The sequence below is a fragment of the Pollachius pollachius genome (assembly GCF_949987615.1).
Source record: "Pollachius pollachius genome assembly, chromosome: 6".
NCBI lineage: Eukaryota > Metazoa > Chordata > Actinopteri > Gadiformes > Gadidae > Pollachius > Pollachius pollachius.
The window spans coordinates 3,356,216-3,378,269 of NC_136939.1; the positions used below are offsets into that span (position 1 = coordinate 3,356,216).

Here is a 22,054-nt window from a genome sequence, read left to right on the forward strand (position 1 = left end):
AACGCAGCATGTGATGCTGTCCTATATACAGTATATATGATGACAGCATCAACCTGCGAGCCAGCAGGTCGGGCAGGAGGTTAAATACTGCAGGTGTGATGAACTCTGACAGGACGTTGTGTTAAAGACTGCAGGTGTGATGACCTGACCTCTGACAGGAAGTTGGGTTAAAGACTGCATCCCAACATTGCACATGAGGGTCAACCATAGTGAGTTTGAGGGGCCTACTTACCAATGTCAGAAGGAACATTTAGAAGAAACTCTCCTGCACCTGGTCAAACAAGTTATTTCATGTGGTGTAGGTGAAGCTACCTGGTAGTCTGTTTTCTGTGTGTTTGTGAGAGAGTGATTTCATGACATCATCCAAGCCATTCCTTAATTTTGTAATACTCAATATTCTCCAGTTTTGTACGATGCTAGCGTTATTGTTCAGTACTCCACTGAGTTCGAAGCTGTCCACTAGTAGGCACTGTTCAGTACTCCACTGAGTTCTGTCTAATTTTTATTGCTGTCCACTAGAAGGCGCTGGTCAGTACTCCACTATGTCCTTTGTCTAAATGTTTATTGCTGTCCACTAGAAGGCGCTGGTCAGTGTCCACTATGTTCTTTGTGTCTAAATCATCAAAGCTGTCCACTAGGAGGCGCTGTTCAGCACTCCACTGAGTTCTTTACGTCTAAATGTTTAAAGGGCCCCTCTTCTCTGGTTGGTTAAATAACTAATGAAAATGAAATCCATCGGTCAGTCCCACGTGTGAACAGTGTGAAGGTGGGGAAATGAGGTGGGGGCCACCACTGTTACGATTTATTAAATCTTGCTTTCTGCTCCCATTTCCTCGATTCTCCTTCACAAGTCTCAAATCTTAACAAGAGCAGCAGAGAACAAACAACACACGTCATGAATCCACTCTCTAATCCTTACTGGAGTTCAGAGGTAACACGAGGGATGCACCAAACTTATGTCTGCTCGTTCTCCAACTGGGAGACTGGCTGCGGACGAATGTGGACAGTCGACGTGAGCGCGAGCAACCACTCCCAATGGGACAACCCACTAGATTCACTCTTGTGGCTGGGAGCCTCTGGAAGTGTTTGTAAATCTTTCAACGGGTCGTCCCTGTAAGACAGACTGCATGAAACCACACGGTGAGAAGTATCACAGACGGGCTGTCGGTAGTCCGTCTTCACGACGTTGTAGTTTCACGACTTCTACTTCACACCTTCCCTCGACCTCTTGACGTTTTCCATCAAGTTCAAGGAAAAGTGGTTAGGAAAGGAGACAGGAAGTCACTTTTTGACTATTGGAATGGAGCCGTGGTTCCCTTGTGGAGAACCACCTCAGAGGGATGCAGAGCAGACAGACAGACGGACGGACAGACACCTCCGGACATATCGCCTCTCGGAGATGGAGCGCAGACAGACAATTCCAAGCCGTCTGTGTGGAAACCTTTTAAGACATCAAAGCAGCTCCCTAAAGTGCCCAACCTGTGCAGGCGTGGTTGGTCCCAAGACTTCATATGCTTGCCTTTGTTTTACCTCTATCCCTACCACAGGGCATGCTGGGTAATATCAGATGAGCAAGGAGTCCTTGAAGGCGCCGAGCAAGGCACTTTGTTCACCTCACTGAGGTGTGTGTTTGTGTGTGTGTCTATCTGCTGGGTTCAAACACACAGACACAGTGCCAGCCTCGTTCTCACATTTTAAATAAACATACTTAATTATGCCTGCAATATATACATCCTGAGACAAGTTCACATACATCTTAAAAATACAAATGTACAAAAGTTGTAAACAAGTCCAGATCCTGAGTTGGGTAGAAAGGAGTCTCTTCTGCCTCTCCTCTCTCTTCGTCTGCCTCCGTCCATCTGTCCCTTCACTCGTCCATCTATCCATCCGTCAAACTCTCGGTTTTCCAGTGAGTGTTACAGTCTGGTCGGCTCCTCGTCGCTGTCGCTGCAGTTACCACAGCACCCCTGCAGAGGGAGACAGAGGGAAAGGATTTCTCATTACATATGATTAGGGATTAAATACAGAATACAACGACGCAGTACGGGTCAATGGGAATGTAGCTACACAATGTAAACTATAAAATACGGTAGAAAACATGGCACAGGGTTGGTGACCATCCAGCGTGCCCGAAAAATGTAGAAGATAGAAGATTTCGGGATGGTATCGGTGGAGCTACACCCCAAACCCTACAGCGACTCAGGACACTTCAAGCCACTGCAGGGACCTGGCGCTCTAGGTGAAGCTATCGCCGTAGCGTCTACGTGGTGTTGGAGGGTTAGTCTGTGTGGTGTTTACTGTTGGTCTACTGTAGGTGTAGTGTTGGTGTACTATAGGTGTAGTGTAGGTGTTGTGTTGGTGTACTATAGATGTAGTGTTGGTGTACTAAAGGTGTATTGTTTTTGTACTATAGGTGTACTGTAGGTGTGGTGTTGGTGTACTGTAGGTGTAGTGTTGGTGTACTATACGTGTAGTGTTGGTGTACTGTAGGTGTAGTGTTGGTGTACTGTAGTTGTAGTGTTGGTGTACTGTAGGTGTAGTGTTGGTGTACTATACGTGTAGTGTTGGTGTACTGTAGGTGTAGTGTTGGTGTACTGTAGGTGTGGTGTTGGTGTACTATACATGTAGTGTTGGTGTACTGTAGGTGTAGTGGTGGTGTACTGTAGGTGTAGTGATGGTGTACTGTAGGTGTAGTGTTGGTGTACTATACGTGTAGTGTTGGTGCACTGTAGGTGTAGTGTTGGTGTACTGTAGGTGTAGTGTTGGTGTACTGTAGGTGTGGTGTTGGTGTACTGTAGGTGTAGTGTTGGTGTACTATACGTGTAGTGTTGGTGTACTATACGTGTAGTGTTGGTGTACTATAGGTGTAGTGTTGGTGTACTATAGGTGTAGTGTTGGTGTGGTGGTGGTGTAATGTAGGTGTAGTGTTGGTGTACTTTAGGTGTGGTGGTGGTGTAATGTAGGTGTAGTGTTGGTGTACTGTAGGTGTGGTGGTGGTGTACTATAGGTGTACTGTTGGTGTACTGTAGGTGTAGTGTTGGTGTACTATACGTGTAGTGTTGGTGTACTGTAGGTGTAGTGTTGGTGTACTGTAGGTGTAGTGATGGTGTGGTGTTGGTGTACTATACGTGTAGTGTTGGTGTACTATAGCTGTAGTGTTGGTGTACTGTAGGTGTAGTGTTGGTGTACTGTAGGTGTGGTGTTGGTGTACTGTAGGTGTAGTGGTGGTGTACTGTAGGTGTAGTGTTGGTGTACTATAGATGTAGTGTTGGTGTACTATACGTGTAGTGTTGGTGTACTGTAGGTGTAGTACTAGTGTACTATACGTGTAGTGTTGGTGTACTATACGTGTAGTGTTGGTGTACTGTAGCTGTGGTGGTGGTGTACTGTAGGTGTAGTGTTGGTGTACTGTAGGTGTAGTGTTGGTGTACTATACGTGTAGTGTTGGTGTACTGTAGGTGTAGTGATGGTGTACTGTAGGTGTAGTGTTGGTGTACTGTAGGTGTAGTGTTGGTGTAGTGATGGTGTACTGTAGGTGTAGTGTTGGTGTACTGTAGGTGTAGTGTTGTTGTACTATAGGTGTAGTGGTGGTGTAGTGGTGGTGTACTATAGGTGTAGTGTTGGTGTACTGTAGGTGTAGTGGTGGTGTAGTGGTGGTGTAGTGGTGGTGTAGTGGTGGTGTACTGTAGGTCTATAGGGCTGGCTGGTGTGGGAGGGGGGCTACAGTGGGGGACCCCACCTGTCTTCCGAACATCCGGTGCATCATGCCCTGCTTGGGAGCGGGGGGCGGCTGGCCCCTCCAGTCCAGATCCGGGGGGACCGGACCCTCGGCATGCAGAACGCTGAGCTCCCCGAAACACTCCGCCTCCACCATCTGGGGTGGGGACACGAGTTAGCACCCTAAACAGCACTCTGAGCCCCCTAAACAGCACTCTGAGCACCCTTAACACCAATCTGATAAAAATATATATATATATATAGAAAGAGAGAGAGAGAGAGCGAGAAAGAGGGAGAAAGAGAGATAGGGAGTGAAAGAGAGAGAGAGAGAGAGAGAGGGAGAAACAGAGAGAGAGAGAGAGGGAGAAACAGAGATAGACAGAGAGAGAGAGAGAGAGAGAGAGATAGAGAGAGAGAGAGACGGACGGACCTCGTTCTGCCAGGGGATGGACACACAGCCGCTGCAGACCTGGCTGTGGAAGGTCTCGTCCTCTGGCTGTAGCTCCACTCCCTTAACCGTGGAGAACTGTTCGATGTCAAGGACGTCCTTACAGTAGATGGCCTGGGGCTACTCACACACACACACACACGAAGATACACACACACGCACCCACCCATATAAACACACAAACACACACATGTACACACACATGTACACAAACACACAAACACGCATGCACGCACACACACATACAAACAAACACACCAATCACACAGGCATGCAAGCACACATGCACACACACACACACACACATGCAGTAAACACAAACAAAAAACACACACACACACTGTGTTAATAAATATTAGGGACAGACTGGTACTGGCTCGGTAACCATGGAGACGGGGGTTCCCTCACGTCAGGGATGAAGGGCGCGGGAAGCATCCCCGCCTCCAGCCGCTTGAAGTTGATGGAGCTGAAGATGGGATGGGCCTTCACCTCCAAGGCCCCGCCCTGTTGGCAGCCCAGCCTCTCAGACGGCTCCTTGACCAGCAGCTAGAGAGGAGAGAGAGGGGCGATCAAACAGGAGAGAGAGAGAGAAGAGAGAGGGGCGATCAAACAGGAGAGAGAGAGAGAGAGAGGAGAGAGAACGGCGATCAAACAGGAGAGAGAGAGAGAGAGAGAGAGAGAGAGGGGCGATCAAACGGGAGAGAGAGAGAGAGAGAGAGGAGAGAGAGCGGCGATCAAACAGGAGAGAGAGAGAGAGAGAGAGAGAGAGGGGCGATCAAACGGGAGAGAGAGAGAGAGAGAGGGGCAATCAAACAGGAGAGAGAGAGACAGAGAGCGAGAGAGAGGGGCGATCAAACACTAGAAAGAGAGAGAGAGAGAGAGAGAGAGAAAGAGAGCGAGAGAGAGAGAGAGAGAGGAAGAGAAAGAGAGTGAGAGAGAGACAGCGAGAGAGAGACCATCGTACCATCTGGCAGAGCGACGTGGACAGGTCTGAGAACTTGTCCGAGTACTCCTCGTTCTGCTCCGTCACCAGCTTCTCCACCTCCTCCCTCTTCATCCTCTTCTTCCTCTGCTGGAAGGGGGAGGAGCCCTGGATCATCTCGTACAGCAGGACCCCCAGGGACCACCAATCAGGGCCGAAGGAGTAACGCTCGTTCTTCACCACCTCGGGGGCTGGGGGGGAGACTCAGTCAGACACCAGCGTCACAGCGCCCCCCATGTAGAGGGAGGCCTTGCTGCACCCCTCAAGGGGCCCACAGCGCCCTCACAGTGAGTGTGTGTGTGTGTGTGTGTGTGTGTGTGTGTGAGGCATGAGGTGTCCCACTCAAGGTTCTGAGTGTGATACAGTGGGGCTCCGTGGAAGGTGATTATAGTGGTTTATGTTATAAACAGTCTGCTGTCATGGAGGATGATGTTTGGTAGTCGTGGTACGCTGTTCGTCTGCCGCTCGCTTTGACCTTTAAGGACACGGTGGTCTGGGTGATCCGGGTGACCGTCTCACCACTGATCAGAGAACATCTTTCATTTCTGTCTAAATTACTTCGCTGTGCTGATTCTGCCTCAGAGCATTTAGCAAATTTAACAAATGTAAAAACTTCCAATGTTTCATAACTCTTATCGTCACGGGTGATGAGTTATGTCTCAGAACAAACAGAGAGACAGACAGGCAGGCAGGCAGACAAACAGAGACAGACAGACAGGCAGACAAACAGTCAGACAGACAGACAGGCAGGCAGACAGACAGACAAAATGGCTAAAAGACGGATGGACAGACAGGCAGGCAGACAGACAGGCAGGCAGAAAGACAGGCAGGCAGACAGGTACCCATGTATCCCACAGTGCCGACCCGGCCCTTGATGCTCTCTCCTTCAGGCACGTGGACGGCCAGGCCCAGGTCTGAGATCCGGATGTGACCTGCACACACACACACACACACACACACACACACACACACACACACACACACACACAGAGAGGAGCCCACGTTGTAAAACACCATTCATTTACCTCCTACCGATCCTGAGTTACCAGCAGTTACTCACCGTGGTCGTCCAGCAGAATGTTCTCTGGCTTCAGGTCCCTAAAATCAGAGAGATTCAATTTGGATTAGTGCACTAATGCAGTGTACGTGCACTAATGCAGTGTACGTGCACTGATGCACTATGGCGGACGTAAGCTAATGCAGTGTACTGCAATGAACTGCGGGCTAAGCTGTAGGCGCACTAATAGCTAAGTTAAGTGAAGTTGCACTGCAGGCCGAGGTGCTTGCGGCGCCGGCCACCTGGAGGCGATCCTCTCGTGGTGGAGGTGCTCTAATAGCTAAGGTATACAGGGCTCCAGAATAACTTTATGCGTTGGTTACACTGGTGCGCCTAACTTTTTTTTTTTAGGTGCACCAGCACAAAATTTAGGTGCACCAAATTTTTCATTGTGTCGCCTTTAACGCCATAAGGTCACCTTTTTATCGCTCTCCATAACTTTCATATAATGTGAAGGATTTTTTAACAAGAATAATGGTGCGTTCCAGGCAACCCGTAACCCGTGTTTTCACAACCTTCTACCCGTGAAAATGCCCTGGAACGGCAGACAAACCCAACTCACTACCCTTGAACTCGTACCAGACCGATTCACTCCCAGTTCCAGCTCGTAACTTACGGGCTAAAAAGTGTCCCTGGAACGCAGCATGAGCACAAATATATATAAAAATAAAAATAAAGTATTTCAAGTTTTTCACTGAGCTGAAATGGAACATTTCAAACTAAAAAATTAAGCAAAATAAAACATAATAAAAGGGCTTGTGCGGGTAATTCAGACTCTGAATAATTACTCTCAGTAGTAGGGCAGGTTGGAACAGTAGGCTGTTTTTTTTAATGAAAAAACATTCTATGTTTTTACCTCGCTTAATTTTTCCCCTCTTTTGTCGCGTTCATTTTCTTTATCCGTTTCAGTTACTCTGGCGCTTTGGTCGTTCGCAATTTTAAAAAAAATACAAGCAGTGAACAGAACCAGAGCCAATCAGAGGCAAAGAACCGACGAGCTCTTTCTCTTATTGGTTTAGACCACGATATGATCCTACCATGAGTAGGGATTGGGATCATTAATATTTATTGACATCGATACCATTTTCGATACTCCTTAACGATCCGAGTCTTTATCGATACCACTATCGATACTTTTCTATTAATGGTGGAAATACGAAGCGTTTTTAGTGAATAATATTTAGGAAATAGACAATTGCATTTTAAATGAAATATGTAATTCTTAATAAATATTGACATCAGTAGTTTTAGTTATATAAAATAAAATGATTAGAGCACTATACAACTGTATTAGTAATACAGAAACATGAGTAATACAGTATTAGGCCTATTCATGTTTCTCACCAAAAACTCAATTTACCGTTTCTTTATGTTACATTTGAACGCATCATGATAACCTAACGGTCGTTTTACTGAGCCAACCTCAACACATCATCACGCAGCACATCTGAAAATTTATTTACTTTTTAAGATAACTAGCATACTAACTTGTATGCTGCTGATTACAACACCGAATTCACAATTGGATTAGTATTTTTAACTGACGGGACTAGCGATGTTTGTGTGTGCGACTACCGCTTGTAGTTTGAGTGTATGATTAAGACGGGCCCGTCTGTGGTGCGACAGGAGAAGGAGGAGACAGAGTCTTTTCAACTCGGAGACAGTCGAAGGTGCTGCATTTGGTCTTCATTTGATGCACAACGCTAATGTGGCCATTGAGGTTGTGTTCCCCCCTTTACAATAAATTATTTTCGGCCGTTGAGCCATCCTCGCGAGCAAAGTTAACTGCCAGACTTCAATTGTTTTACTTGTAATACCTGTTTGCTTACAATTCCATTCAAAAACATTGGTGGACACGCTGCAGTGATTGGATTGATTTGATTTAAATGCCGTGACGCGACTCGACGGACACAACATTACGTTACAGGACCTACGGGACAAAAAAATAAATAAATGAATGACGGGACTCGATAGTGGTATCGATAAGCCCAAACATTAATGATTTTCGGGTTTTGAAAATAGTGGAACCGGGTCCTTGATAGAACCTGGTTTCGATCCCCATCCCTAACCATGAGTGTGAGTTTGATTACAGGAGAACACAGAGAGATGATGCGATTGCGAAGGAAATTATTTTTTTCACCCGGGCTGCGTCAGGTGCACCAGTGCGAGCTATAAAAAATATTAGTTGCACCCTTAAATATTTTGGTCGCATGTGCGACCAAATTGATCGCACTCTGGAGCCCTGGTATAGCTACTACAGGCGGAGGTGCTCTAATAGCTAAGGTATAGCTACTACAGGCGAAGGTGCTCTAATAGCTAAGGTATAGCTACTACAGGCGGAGGTGTTGGTGCTCTAATAGCTAAGGTATAGGTTCTACAGGTGTAGGTGCTCTAATAGCTAAGGTATAGCTACTACAGGCGGAGGTGTTGGTGCTCTAATATCTAAGGTATAGCTACTACAGGCAGAGGTGTTGGTGCTCTAATAGCTAAGGTATAGCTACTACAGGCGGAGGTGTTGGTACTCTAATAGCTAAGGTATAGCTACTACAGGCGGAGGTGTTGGCCACCTGTAGGCGATCCTCTCGTGGTGTAGGTGCTCCAGGCCGCAGCAGATCTCAGCGGTGTAGAACACGGCCCTCTCCTCCTCCAGGGCGCTCTCCCCCATGTGGTAGATATGGAACTTGAGGTCGCCCCCGTTCATCAGCGTCAGCACCAGGCACAGCGCCTCCTTCGTCTCGTAGGCATACGCCAAACTCACCTGGGGACCACAGAACATGATGTTATTAAGGGTTATCAAGGTGTGAATTATGCACCAATGATGTTATTAAGGGTTATCAAGGTGTGCATTATGCACTAATGATGTTATTGAGGGTTATCAATGTGTGCATTATGCACTAATGATGATATTAAGGGATATCCAGGTGTGCATTATGCACTAATGATGTTATTAAGGGTTATCAAGGGGTGAATTATGCACTAATGATGTTATTAAGGGTTATCAAGGTGTGAATTATGCACTAATGATGTTATAAAGGGTTATCAAGGTGTGCATTATGCACTAATGATGATATTAAGGGTTATCAAGGTGTGCATTATGCACTAATGATGTTATTAAAGGTTATCAAGGTGTGCATTAAGCCTCAAGTACTAATGATGTTATTAAGGGTTATCAAGGTGTGCATTATGCACTAATGATGTCATTAAGGGTTATTAAGGTGTGCAGAAACATCAGCAAATAATGTGAGGGCTAATCCACTGCCTTCATGGATCGCCTTCTGTTCCTCCAGGCTGATTTTATGGGTGGAGTTCACTTTCATTCCACTTCCAAGACTTTCCAAGACCAAGTTCATTAGCTGACATGGAAAGGTGTATTAATATACTTTTTTTACATTTTCCTGAGCAGTGAAAACATCACTCCATTATGTCATAATTTAACATAGATTGAACTTTAAGTGCGCAGGGTTAAAGGGTGCTTGTGTGCAGGCGGTACAGGAGACTTACAACAAACCGGCTGTTGACCTTCTCCAGGATGGTCTTCTCGTTCAGGGCCATGGACTCGCCCTTCCTCTTCTTGATCCTCTTCTTCTCCAGCTTCTTACACGCGTACATCTTCCCGGTGGCCCGCACCTGGCACGCACACACCTGGGGGACATTCACTCACTCATCAGTACCCCACTACATAACAAAACAAGGATGAAGAACCAATAGTTTAGCTTCCAAAGATCGGACCTAATTCACTTAAGGTTGTGTCTACTTGATAATCAGCTGGTCACAGGCTGCTGCTGACTGGCTGCTCACCGCAGGAGTTGATTTACCCAATGGCAAAAGTTGCTGGTGGTTGAGGAACAGTATAGAACTAGAAGCTGAGAACCTGCTTAGGGAACAGTATAGAACTAGAAGCTGATAGCCTGCTGGTGGATGAGGAACAGTATAGAACTAGAAGCTGAGAACCTGCGTGTGGTTGAGGAACAGTATAGAACTAGAAGCTGATAGCCTGCTGGTGGTTGAGGAACAGTATAGAACTAGAAGCTGAGAACCTTCGTGTGGTTGAGGAACAGTATAGAACTAGAAGCTGATTGTCTGCTGGTGGTTAAGGAACAGTATAGAACTACAAGCTGAGAACCTGCTTAGGGAACAGTATAGAACTAGAAGCTGATAGCCTAATTTTGGTTGAGGAACAGTATAGAACTAGAAGCTGAGAACCTGCTTAGGGAACAGTATAGAACTAGAACCTGAGACCCTGCTTGGGGAACAGTATAGAACTAGAAGCTATGACCCTGCTTGGGGAACAGTATAGAACTAGAAGCTGAGACCCTGCTTGGGGAACAGTATAGAACTAGAAGCTGAGACCCTGCTAAGGGAACAGTATAGAACTAGAAGCTGAGACCCTGCTTAGGGAACAGTATAGAACTAGAAGCTGAGGCCCTGCTTATGGAACAGTATAGAACTAGAAGCTGAGACCCTGCTTGGGGAACAGTATAGAACTAGAAGCTGAGACCCTGCTTGGGGAACAGTATAGAACTAGAAGCTGAGACCCTGCTTGGGGAACAGTATAGAACTAGAAGCTGAGACCCTGCTTAGGGAACAGTATAGAACTAGAAGCTGAGAACCTGCTTAGGGAACAGTATAGAACTAGAAGCTGAGACCCTGCTAAGGGAACAGTATAGAACTAGAAGCTGAGACCCTGCTTAGGGAACAGTATAGAACTAGAAGCTGAGAATCTGCTTAGGGAACAGTATAGAACTAGAAGCTGAGACCCTGCTAAGGGAACAGTATAGAACAATATAGAACAGTTGATGCCTCACCTCGCCAAAGCCTCCTTTGCCCAGGACTCGGTACTGACGAAAGGTGCCCTTGGTGACCGGCTGTCTGTTGGGTTGAGACACACGCTCGTGAGATGTGGTCCAGCAGTCAACCTAGCGTAAGATAAGGTTTAGGGTTAAGGGTCCTACCCCTCTAACCACTTCCACTGGAGGAAGCGGTTGTAGTGCATGCTGTCCAGGTAGTCTGAGAAGGGAGCCATGCTGAGGTACTCATGGACCAGCCTGGGGAAACATTAGCTTCAGTTTCACAGTGCAGAGACTTCATGGAATGAATGGCTGTCATCTCACGATTCACACTGCGGGGTTTAAATGGAACCAGATAGGACTTATATCACACTGCATCCATACTCGGATTTTGTTACTGATCTTTATTATTGTATGTAGTATGAATATATCCATAGTTTGGTTTGGAGGTAACAGAAAAGGAATGCATCAGTAACACAGCGCATTATTGTACTGTAATACAATAATGTATCACAATGTCTACCAAAGTAGTCATACTATATTACAGTATCACAGTATAGCTGTGTGCTGTACTGTAATACCAAAGTACTATAGTATAGTAGTAGAGTAGTACTAATCAGTATAGCAAAGATCAGTTTCTTGTTGTGTGGAGACGTCCCCGCAGAGGATCTGAACCTCAAGTCATTTTTCCACAAGTTCCTCTTTTCAATTCCACTTCCTGATCTTATTCCCTGCATGGTGATTGGCTGGCTGTCAGACCCATGCAGACTTTTCTCAGCCTCACCTGTTGAAGGTAGAGAGAGAGCGAGAGAGAGAGAGAGCCAGAGACAGACGGAGAGAGAGAGACAGACGGAGAGAGAGACAGACGGAGAGAGAGAGACAGACAGACAGAGAGAAAGAGAGATAGAGCGAGAGACAGACAGACAGACAGACAGAGAAAGAGAGATAGAGAGAGAGAGAGACAGACAGACAGACAGAGAGAGGGAGAGAGAGAGAGAGAGAGACAGATGGAGAGAGAGACAGACAGACAGAGAGAGGGAGAGAGAGAGAGAGAGAGAGAGACAGAGAGAGAGAGAGAGAGAGAGAGAGAGAGAGAGAGAGACCCTACTTGGTAGAGTGTTTGAATAGCTCCTTGGACACCTCCTCCTCCTCCTCCTTCAGTCTGTCAACACACTGACCCATCATCTCCGCTTCCAGCTCCTGCATGTAATGACTAGACTACACACACACACACACACACACACACACATACACATACACATACACACGCACGGGCACACACACTTGTTAAAGGGGACATATTATGAAACACCTTTCCAGGGATGTGGGGTGTTGTTTTGTGTCTCTGGTGCTGCCACACGCAAACAAACTTTGAAGATATGCATTTCTGAAAGTACCCCGCCTATAGTTACCAAACGAGCGAGTTCGTTTCGGCGCTTTTGAATATTACCACCCACTTCGCCACCCCCCTCCAATCAGAGAGATTTTGTTGACCAGCGGACGAGCGCTGGGCGGAGATGTTCGCGCATTTCAGGAGCAGGGACATTCCATACAAAAATAGATGTCTAATTTGTCAGTTTGCCATGTGGCTGCCTGGCAGGGAGTACGGCAGAGCTGCCGGACTTCCGCCGAAGCTCCGGCGGAAGTCCGGCAACTTCAGCTCGGGGAGAACAATCCCTTTCTCCTCCAGGTCGCGGTTCAATATGGACTGCAGAGAGTCAAGGCCAAAGTTCCTTTCCCCCAATTCTTTTCAACCATGGCCGAGATAACCCCCACTTCGAGTCTTTACTTTTATATTATATCATATTATATCATATAGATATAGAGCTCCGGGAGTCCGCAAACGGCCACAATCCCTTCTCCTCCATGCTGTGGTTCACTCTGACAGCTCATTGGTCAATGGGCAGCAGCTCATTTGCATTAAAGCTACAGACACCAGAAACAGCGCATTCTGAAGGGACTGAAACAGACGGGAATAGCGGTAGGCAAGATCTTTCTTTCCTAAAAGCTATTTCCAGCAAACTGCTTCAAAAACTCATATACTATGTTTACTGGTTGGGAAAACACCATAATATGTCTCCTTTAATATTGAGTCATCTCTTATAACACGTAACCCTGCATGTTATATTATGCAAATAGAATATTAGCTATGCTACATGCCATATCAGCTAGTAGTGCACCAGTAATGCTAGTACATGCCATACAATATTTACAGTGTGTTAAATATGATTTATCATGCTTGCTGTTTACTGTTGCATGCTATATCACGCTAACAGCTTCTTAAATAAAGCATATCATGATAGTTGTGTTACCTGTGCTAGTACATGCTGTATCATGTGTGTTAGCGTGTTTTCTATACCACATGCTTTATCATGCTAGCAGTGTGTTGCTTACCGTTGGTTTGAAGAAGATGTCGAGGAGTTTTTGTCCGCATTCTCGCCTCTTCTCATCTGGAGTGACCTCATACTCTGCCTGGAGAAAAACGTCATATTATACAGTATACTGTACTTCCAGGTCCTTTTGTATATTATATACTGCACTTCCAGGTCCTTTAGTATAAGATATACTGTACTCAGGGTCCTTTAGTATAATATATAATGTACTTCCAGGTCCTTTAGTCTAATAATATGCTGTACTTTCAGGTCCTTAAGTACAATAATATGCTGTACTTTCAGGTCCTTTAAAGCAATAGTTGATTGTACTTCCAGCTAATTTAGAGTAATAATATCCTGTACTAGCCTGTGTAGCCCCCCCCATTCTGCTGGCGATTTGAGTTCGCACTGCACATGGGTCTGGAGAAGATCAATACATTTTTTTTCTGCTTCCGATACGTTTTTGCAGGGGGCCAATCACCGAGCTGGCTTTTCCCCTTCGCGCGCTATTGGCTAATTTAACACAATGGCGACAGGGAAGCGACGGCAAGCAGCCGACGAGGCCCGTTGATCACGCCTCTTGTGCTGAAGAAAATGACAGCAGCTTCCCCATAACGACGTCAAATCTACGATTGAAGCTTGGTCTGGCAATAGCCAGACTAATCCTGTACTTCAGTAAAATAACATGCCGTACTTCCAGATCCTACGTGTGGTGGAGGGAAAGAGTGAAACATGAGGACCTCCATTATAGAATAAGTGAACTAAAGCCTTTTGGCCGTATGGATCAATAGCTTCCTCCGCTAATGGAGTCGGAAACATCACAGATGAAGAATAGAAGACGCCAACACATGAAACACACATCAGTATTCCCATTTATCTGCCCCACGTTAATGCAACTCTACGTCATTCATTCATTCACCCACCATCCTTTCACCCATTTAGCCATCGATCATGTAATTAGTATTCATCACACATTCATCCTTCCATAATGGCTTCCTCCACCCATCATCCATCCATCCCCTGGATCAATACATGACTCTAATCTCTCTTTCTCTCTCTCTCTTTCTATATCTCTGTCTCTCCGGCTTTGTCTGTCTCGCTCTCTTTGTCTCTTTCTCTATATCTTTCTCTCTCTCCATCTCAGTCTGTCTGTCTGTCTGTCTGTCTGTCTCTGTCTCTGTCTCTCTCTCTTTGTCTCTTTCTGTATCTCAGTCTCTGTCTCTATCACTGTTTCTCTTTCTCTGGTATATATTTGTCTCTGATTGTATCTCTTACCTCGAGAGTAAAGACAGTTTATATTCATATCTCTGATAATAACCAGATCGTCTATATTGATATATGACAGTAAACAGTTTATTTTTATAGTTGACAGTTAAGAGATGGGTTATATTCATATCTCTGACAGTTAAGAGATAGTTTATATTCATATCTCTGACAGATAAGAGATAGCTTATATTCATATCTCTGACAGTTAAGAGTTACTTTAAATTCATATCAAATCACCATCTTCTAAAGAAAGATTTAATCTAGCCACAACTTCTCTCTAGTCAATCCAAATGGAACGGGTCCAACAGCGCCTCCAGAAGCTGTGTGGGACACGGCTGTACTACAACCGTTCCCGCTGGCTCAGACAGAGAAACCGTCTCTTTAAAGAGAGGTCTCAGAGCTCAGTGTAATCCAGTCCTCACCACCGCGTCCAAGAAGGCGATGCAGCGACGCAGTCCGTCCCTCGTCTCACAGAACTGTCTGAAGAGAAGTCTTCCTATTGGCTGTCGCTCACACAGGCTGCTGTAGTCCTTCTCTAGAGAGAGAGAGACAGAGAGAGAGAGAGAGAGAGAGAAAGAGAACTAATTTAGTGTCGTGAAACTGGATATTGAGAAAACATTACACATATTGTGTAATTCCTGGCACTCTATCAGAAGGAGCTTTGGGGCATTTCCTGTGGATGCACAAATACACACTTGGAAGATCATCCAAAAATCAAAACAACCTGGCTAACCAGTTTTGCTAAACAGAGAGTTTGCAGGACCCAACCAGATACAAACTAAGATACAGAGAACGGTACAGACTCATAGCTCTAGAGAAAGGGACAGACTCATAGCTACAGAGAAAGGGACAGACTCATAGCTATAGAGAAAGGGACAGACTCATAGAGAAAAGTACAGACTCATAGAAAACGATACAGACTCACAGCTACAGAGAAAGTTACAGAATCATAGCTAGAGAGAGAGGGAGGGAGAGAGAGATCCTCTACTTCCTCTTCAGTTTCCTTTGTGGTTATACGCAAGAGACTAAGAGAGTCTGAAAGAAGAGCAAGACAAACAACTTTGTCAGATCCCCGCTATGTGTCATTTATCTTGTCACCAGCACACACACACCCTATAGATTATGGATCCTCTTTTTGTCAACATCATCAAGATTTCTCTGAAAAACAGTTACACTGACAGCTATGCTAACGGTATTGTTGTCCTCCACTGGCCTGGGCGTGTAGGGTTAGCATGGCGGCGCTTATCGCTCGTAACAAGACGCTCACATCAAGTTCTCAAGCTCCACGTGACGCTACCAGCTGCTATGGTGAAACCAGCTGGGGAATATCAAGGAGATAGATAGAATCTGGCGTGACCACGCGTCATGAGTTACCGCTTGGCCTTAACATAAAGTCCTCTTCATAGGTTGTGTTGTGTGTGTGTGTGTGTGTGTGTGTGTGTGTGTGTGTGTCTGTCTGAGATACACACACACAAACACACATTAGGACAGTAGAGGGTTGAGATACAGAGGAATAAAGATTTCATGTGTGAAAACGTTGAGATCTGTAACCAGCCTGGGGAGGTACTATATATATATATATATATATATATATATCTGTATCTATCTATCTATCTACCTACCTACCTACCTACCTACCTACCTACCTACCTACCTACCTACCTACCTACCTACCTACCTACCTACCTACCTACCTATCTACCTATCTACCTATCTATCTATCTATCTAGAGAGAGATATAGATATATAGTTAGAGGTCGGGGGTCATCTTGCAAGGAGGCCTGCAGGTAGACTGAGGACAGTGGGGATGGACCCGAGAACCTTCCACATGGAGTCCACCCCCTGACCAGCTGTCTGGTGTCTTCTCTTCCAGTCGCTCAGCTGCCCTCACTGCCTCACACGGGGAGAGGCAGTGAGCTAGCATGTTAGCGTAGTTCGGACGGTATCACAGCAGCGCTAGTCTCAGAGCCACGGTGGGTCGCGTCACTAACCCGTCTTCATGAGAAGAGGGGTGTGTATAAACACACACTGTGGACCACCCCAAATGTACCTACCCCCTCTCTCGCCCATCCTCTACCACTGTCAGAGAGAGAGAGAGAGAGAGAGAGAGAGAGGGAGAGAGAGACAGAGAGAGAGAGAGAGAGACAGACGGAGAGAGAGACAGACAGACAGAGAGAGGGAGAGAGAGAGAGAGAGACAGACGGAGAGAGAGACAGACAGACAGAGAGAGGGAGAGAGAGAGAGAGACAGAGAGAGAGAGAGAGAGAGAGAGAAGAGGGATAGGGGGAGAGAGAAAGTTTGACTTAGGGGTAATCATGGAGACTCTTGCCCACTCCACTTTCTTATTTTTACCCCTTCCCATCTTGCCCCCCTCGGAACAAAGCTACAAGGGGGGGTGATTGAAACCTACACAACCCTGCTACGTCCAAAAGGGCCGTTCACACCGAAAGCGAAGCAAATATTCCACTCGCGCTACTCGGGTGTGGCTGCTCACATGAACTGCAAACTGTGAAATCTGCGGTAATGTTTTGAATAATTCAACCCGAGCGAATCACAACTATGCATCGTTGCACGCAAGTAGAATCCCGCAAAATCCTCGTGAACCGGGTCGTTTGGTGTGAACACACAGCAAGAGGTCATCGATGAAGTTTACGCAAACAGACACCACAAGGTTTTTTGCCAGACATTTCAAAAGTGGGAGGGATGGGGTGAAACGGGATGGGGCCAGTGAGCACCTGTGGACCGGAGTGGGGGAGCACCAGGGGTCGGGGTGCGGGGTTAGAGGTCAAACGTACCGGTGCTCTGTCGTAGGTCTTCACAAAGGCTGATGTGGGGGAACTGGAGCATCTGCTTCCATTTCTTGCTCTTCCCCTTTCTGTTACCGCCACCCCCTGTAACACACATACACACGCACGCACACACACGCACGCACGCACGTACACGCATGCACGCGCACAAACACACACACACACATACAAACACACACACACAAGCACAAGCACACACACAGGATCATTATAAAAAGCTAATAATACACACATGCTAATGTAATTGCCAGATAAAACACAGGACGACTTTATTGTTGATGAGAAAGTCCTGGCTAAGTAAACAACATGGGGACAAAGTGTGATGCTGTGGATTAATTTCCGCTGAAACACATTGTGTATTGTTGGTGGTGTGGACGACATCACCACCTCCTTCTCCTCCTCCAGCTCTTCCACCTTCTCCATCTCCTTCTCCTTCCCCCCCCCCCCCCCCCCCCCTCCCACCACCACCACTACCGCAGATTAAGTAAACTGGGAGGTTCTGGGTCCCCTTGGTCTGACCAGGTGGCATCGTGCTCCTCCTCTCGTCTCCGTGTCGTGCTGTTATTCAAACTCAAGAGTCCTCTGATGATCTGTCACGGGGAGGCATGTGAGGGGGCAGAGATAATTGGACTTTATAACCCTAATCATCATTATAATAACTGAAGCTAATGGTGTCATCGGGCCTCCCTCGGGGGCTGACCGGGGCGATGCCAGACCTTCCCAGGCCGGTAGAATCCTCCTGGGTCTCCTCGCCATCCACCTCCACCACATCCCCACCGGGGAACTGCATCCCTGGCTACATCACTGACTACTAGCCACTGCTCTGCTTCACAACCGCGCCGTCATGCACCACCTCACACGGCCCACTGCCCGAGACAATCATTACTGAGCGTTCCTTTATCTGCTAAAACATCAATAATACCATGGTTGACATGCACGAGAGACGTCACACAAGGTCCTATTCATCTGAGATTTGTTGACGTGTTGTTAGGATTCATTCTCTTGGTAATTACCCAAAGCTTGACGCCATAGTTCAGGCCACAAACATACAACCCCACGCCTAGACCGTAGATAGGATCATAAAAAGACCAGACTGTAGACCAGCTGTAATCACCAGATCAGACTAGCTAGAACCACACAACCAGGTCTAACCTCAACATCAGACTGAAGCTAGGAACACACAACCATCTGTAACCCAAAGCTCAGACCCTAGCTCTGATCACCCAAAGATCAGACTGTAGCTAGGAACATACAACTACCAGTAACCCAAAGCTCAGACTGTAGCTAGGATCATACAACCAACTTAGACCAAACGCTCAGACTGTAGCTAGGAACACACGGGAGCGTACCTATGTTCCCCGGGTCCTATGTTCCCCGCTTTTTTTTTTGTTTTTATAGGATCCGGAGAGCAAATCATTTTTTTGTAGGATTGTAGGGGCAAGTACCGCCTTTTTCACCTCGATTCGCCTGTGATTGGTTAGAATGGCTCTCCTGCTATTGGTTATGGCTAGGGTTAGGGTTAGGTTTAGGGTTAACCCTCACCCTAACCCTAACCCTAACCATAACCCTAAACCTGACCCTAACCCTTCGCACCCGGGGAACATAGGACCTGGGGAACATAGGGATGACACCGGAACACACAACCATCTGTGACCCAAAGCTCAGACTGTAGCTAGGAACACACAACCATCTGTGACCCAACATCAGCGGTACGAACATTAAGCTTAACATCTGTGACCAAGGCACCTTCAGGATAGGATGTTGTGACCTCAACTGACTGAAGCAAGAAGGGCAACATTGTCTGCAAATAGCAACAATCCTCTATTTAAAGTATAGCCAGCATGAAGCAGTTAGATGATTATCTTGACTGCTGGTGGCTGTGAGACTTATCTTGACTGCTAGTGGATGCTACATGATTAGCTTGACTGCTAGTTGATTTTACATGATTAGCTTTACCGCTAGTGTATGTTAGACGTTTATCTTGACTGCTAGTGGATGTTACATGATTAACTTGACTGCTAGTGGATGTTACCCAATTAGCTTTACTGCTAGTGGATGTCACATGATTATCTTGGCTGCTAATGGATGTTACATGATTAGCTTGACTGCTGGTGGATGTTAAACGATTAGCTTGACTGCTAATGGATGTTACATGATAAGCTTGACTGCTAGTGGATGTGAGACCCTTATCTCGACTGCTAGTGAATGTTACATGATTAGCTTGATTGCTAGTGGATGTAACATGATTAGGTATACTGCTAGTGGATGTTACACGATTAGCTTGACTGCTAGTGGATGTTACACAATTAGCTTTACTGCTAGTGGATGTTACATGATTATCTTGACTGCTAGTGAATGTGACATGATTAGCTTGACTGCTAGTGGATGTTACACGATTAGCTGGACTGCTAATGGATGCTACAAGATTATCTTGACTTCTAGTGGATGTGAGACGATTAGCTTGACCTCTAGTGGATGTGGGACGTTTATCTAGACTGCTAATAGATGTTAGACGATTAGCTTGACTGCAGGTGGATGTGTGAAGTTTATCTAGACCGCAAGTGGATGTTAAACGATTAGCTTGACTGTGAGTGGATGTGTGAAGTTTATCTAGACCTCAAGTGGATGTTACACGATTGGCTTGAGTGCTAGTGGATGTTACACAATTAGCTTGACTGCTAGTGGATGTTACATGACTATCTTGACTGCTAGTGGATGTTACATGATTAGCTTGAACGCTAGTGGATGTGAGACTATTAGGTTGACTGCTAGTGTATGTGAGACGTTTATCTAAACTGCTAATGGATGTCAGACGATTCGATTGACTGCTATTGGATGTGTGAAGTTTATCTAGACCGCAAGTGGATGTTACTCGATTAGCTTGAGTGCTAGTGGATGTTAGACAATTAAATTTACTGCTACTGGATGTTACATGATTTTCTAGGCCGCTTGTGGATGTGAGACATTTATCTAGACTGCTAGTGGCTGTTGGAAGATTATCTTGAGTGTGCTGGTGGAGGGAGGGGAAACTTGAGTCTACCTGCTAACATTTGAAATTCAAATGTGTGTTTTGAGAAGGGACTCGGGACAAAGGGTGTGTTGACGCAGTGCCACGGCTCCTTGCGCCGGAGCTCTGGTTCTGGGGAAGACACAACGACTTTACTGTGATGCAAATTCCCTAAAGGTCCTGGGGTCGATAGGCAAACATATCACACACACTTCCTGCTGTTGTGTGCCTCCAGTATTGTAGTCAGGGAGGATGGGGTGTTCGTTAAAGGTCTTCTGACGATCGTCTTACCTCCACATCAGAGGATGCTGCTCTTCCCCTTATCTTATCATATCTGAAGTCTTAGCCAGAGGTTGGGTTGGCCCTATTGCTGCTGGACTCAGCCAAGACGGGACAGATATCTATTTATATATATATATATATATATATATACTTTGAAAGAAGCTCTTTAAGAGGTTGTCTAACCCCAGTGACCGCTAATGTATCACTTGACAGTAAAAGTAATATTGCAATAATAGCAGACCTAAAGGCCTTAATAAACATTGCGTGTGTGGCGAATATCAAAAAAATATTATAATATTTACATTTAGGGCATTTGCTCAACTGACTTGTGGGAATAGTCCTTTAATGACCTCATCTCGGCTAGGAGGGTTAAGGGTTGATTGTGTCCAACAGGCCCCCCTATAAAACATGCAAAGTATAGCAGTAGGCTCCATCCTGTCACAGCAGGACTAGTTGGAAGCTCTCTCTCTCTGCTGCAGTCTCTTCTCCAATCAAACGAGTCGTGTATATGGGGTTAACCCAGCAGTATAAAGGCTGTCATTGATTAGGTTATTATCTTCCACTTTATAATTTATCAACTCCGGCGGGACTCGAACCCGTGAACCCGCCTCGAGTGAATTTAGACATCCTGTTTCGCAAGACGGAGCAACTCGCGGGTAAACCTACTGTGTCGCCATCACGACTACATGACAGTTGCATGTCCTTCCGCCCCGCCGGGCCCGGGCAGGACCACACCTGTTGTCACGACTTCTGCCGGCAGAACCGACCTTCTCTGGCTCGGTACGAAGTACCACAAAGGCATGGGTCCACTACCTCCAGACCCCCTCTTTCCTTCTACCGAGGGAGGAGGAGGAGGAGGAGGAGGAGGAGGAGGAGGAGGAGGAGGAGAGAGGGGAGAGGGCTTGAGGAGGAGGGCGAGGAGAAAGAGGAGAACCTGGGACCACCGACCCGACCTTACCTTCGCGTGCTTTCAGGAGCACCGTGTTGGCCACTATGTTCTCAAGCTCCATGTTCTGTTGGCTCAGGCAGCGGGAACCCCGACCTCCTTCTGCCGCTCTCAGCCGCCCTGCCCCGGCCAAAGGCTCTGAGACGACCCGGTGCTGTCCCGGTTCCGAGACCGGGTTTAGTCCGCTAGGAGCTCTGGGCAGCGGTGTGTGGTACTCCTACTGGTCCTTCTCAAGGTGTGTGTGTGGGAAACATAGTTTTGTTTCTGCTTTTTGAACTTGTTCTTCCGCTGTGGCCACACCCACATCACACCAAGTAGGGCTTACATTAATACTCGAATTATTACTGTAGCCATTCATATTATGCCTATCTATGTTTATATAA

General features: G+C 46.4%; 1 protein-coding gene across 1 annotated transcript; it reads right to left on the reverse strand.

Annotated features, from left to right (window-relative positions):
- Positions 1-1,680: 1,680 nt before the first annotated feature.
- Positions 1,681-21,924, reverse strand: grk6 (G protein-coupled receptor kinase 6). Its single transcript, XM_079737603.1, has 16 exons — positions 21,684-21,924; positions 17,425-17,520; positions 15,052-15,164; positions 13,386-13,463; positions 12,100-12,209; positions 11,157-11,249; positions 11,010-11,073; positions 9,706-9,846; positions 8,772-8,962; positions 6,208-6,245; positions 5,990-6,079; positions 5,130-5,338; positions 4,574-4,711; positions 4,148-4,285; positions 3,740-3,874; positions 1,681-1,967 (listed from the first exon to the last, which is right to left on the reverse strand). Exons 1-16 carry the CDS (start codon positions 21,733-21,735, stop codon positions 1,917-1,919), a joined length of 1,737 nt encoding a protein of 578 aa, XP_079593729.1. The 5' UTR covers positions 21,736-21,924; the 3' UTR covers positions 1,681-1,916.
- Positions 21,925-22,054: the final 130 nt, after the last annotated feature.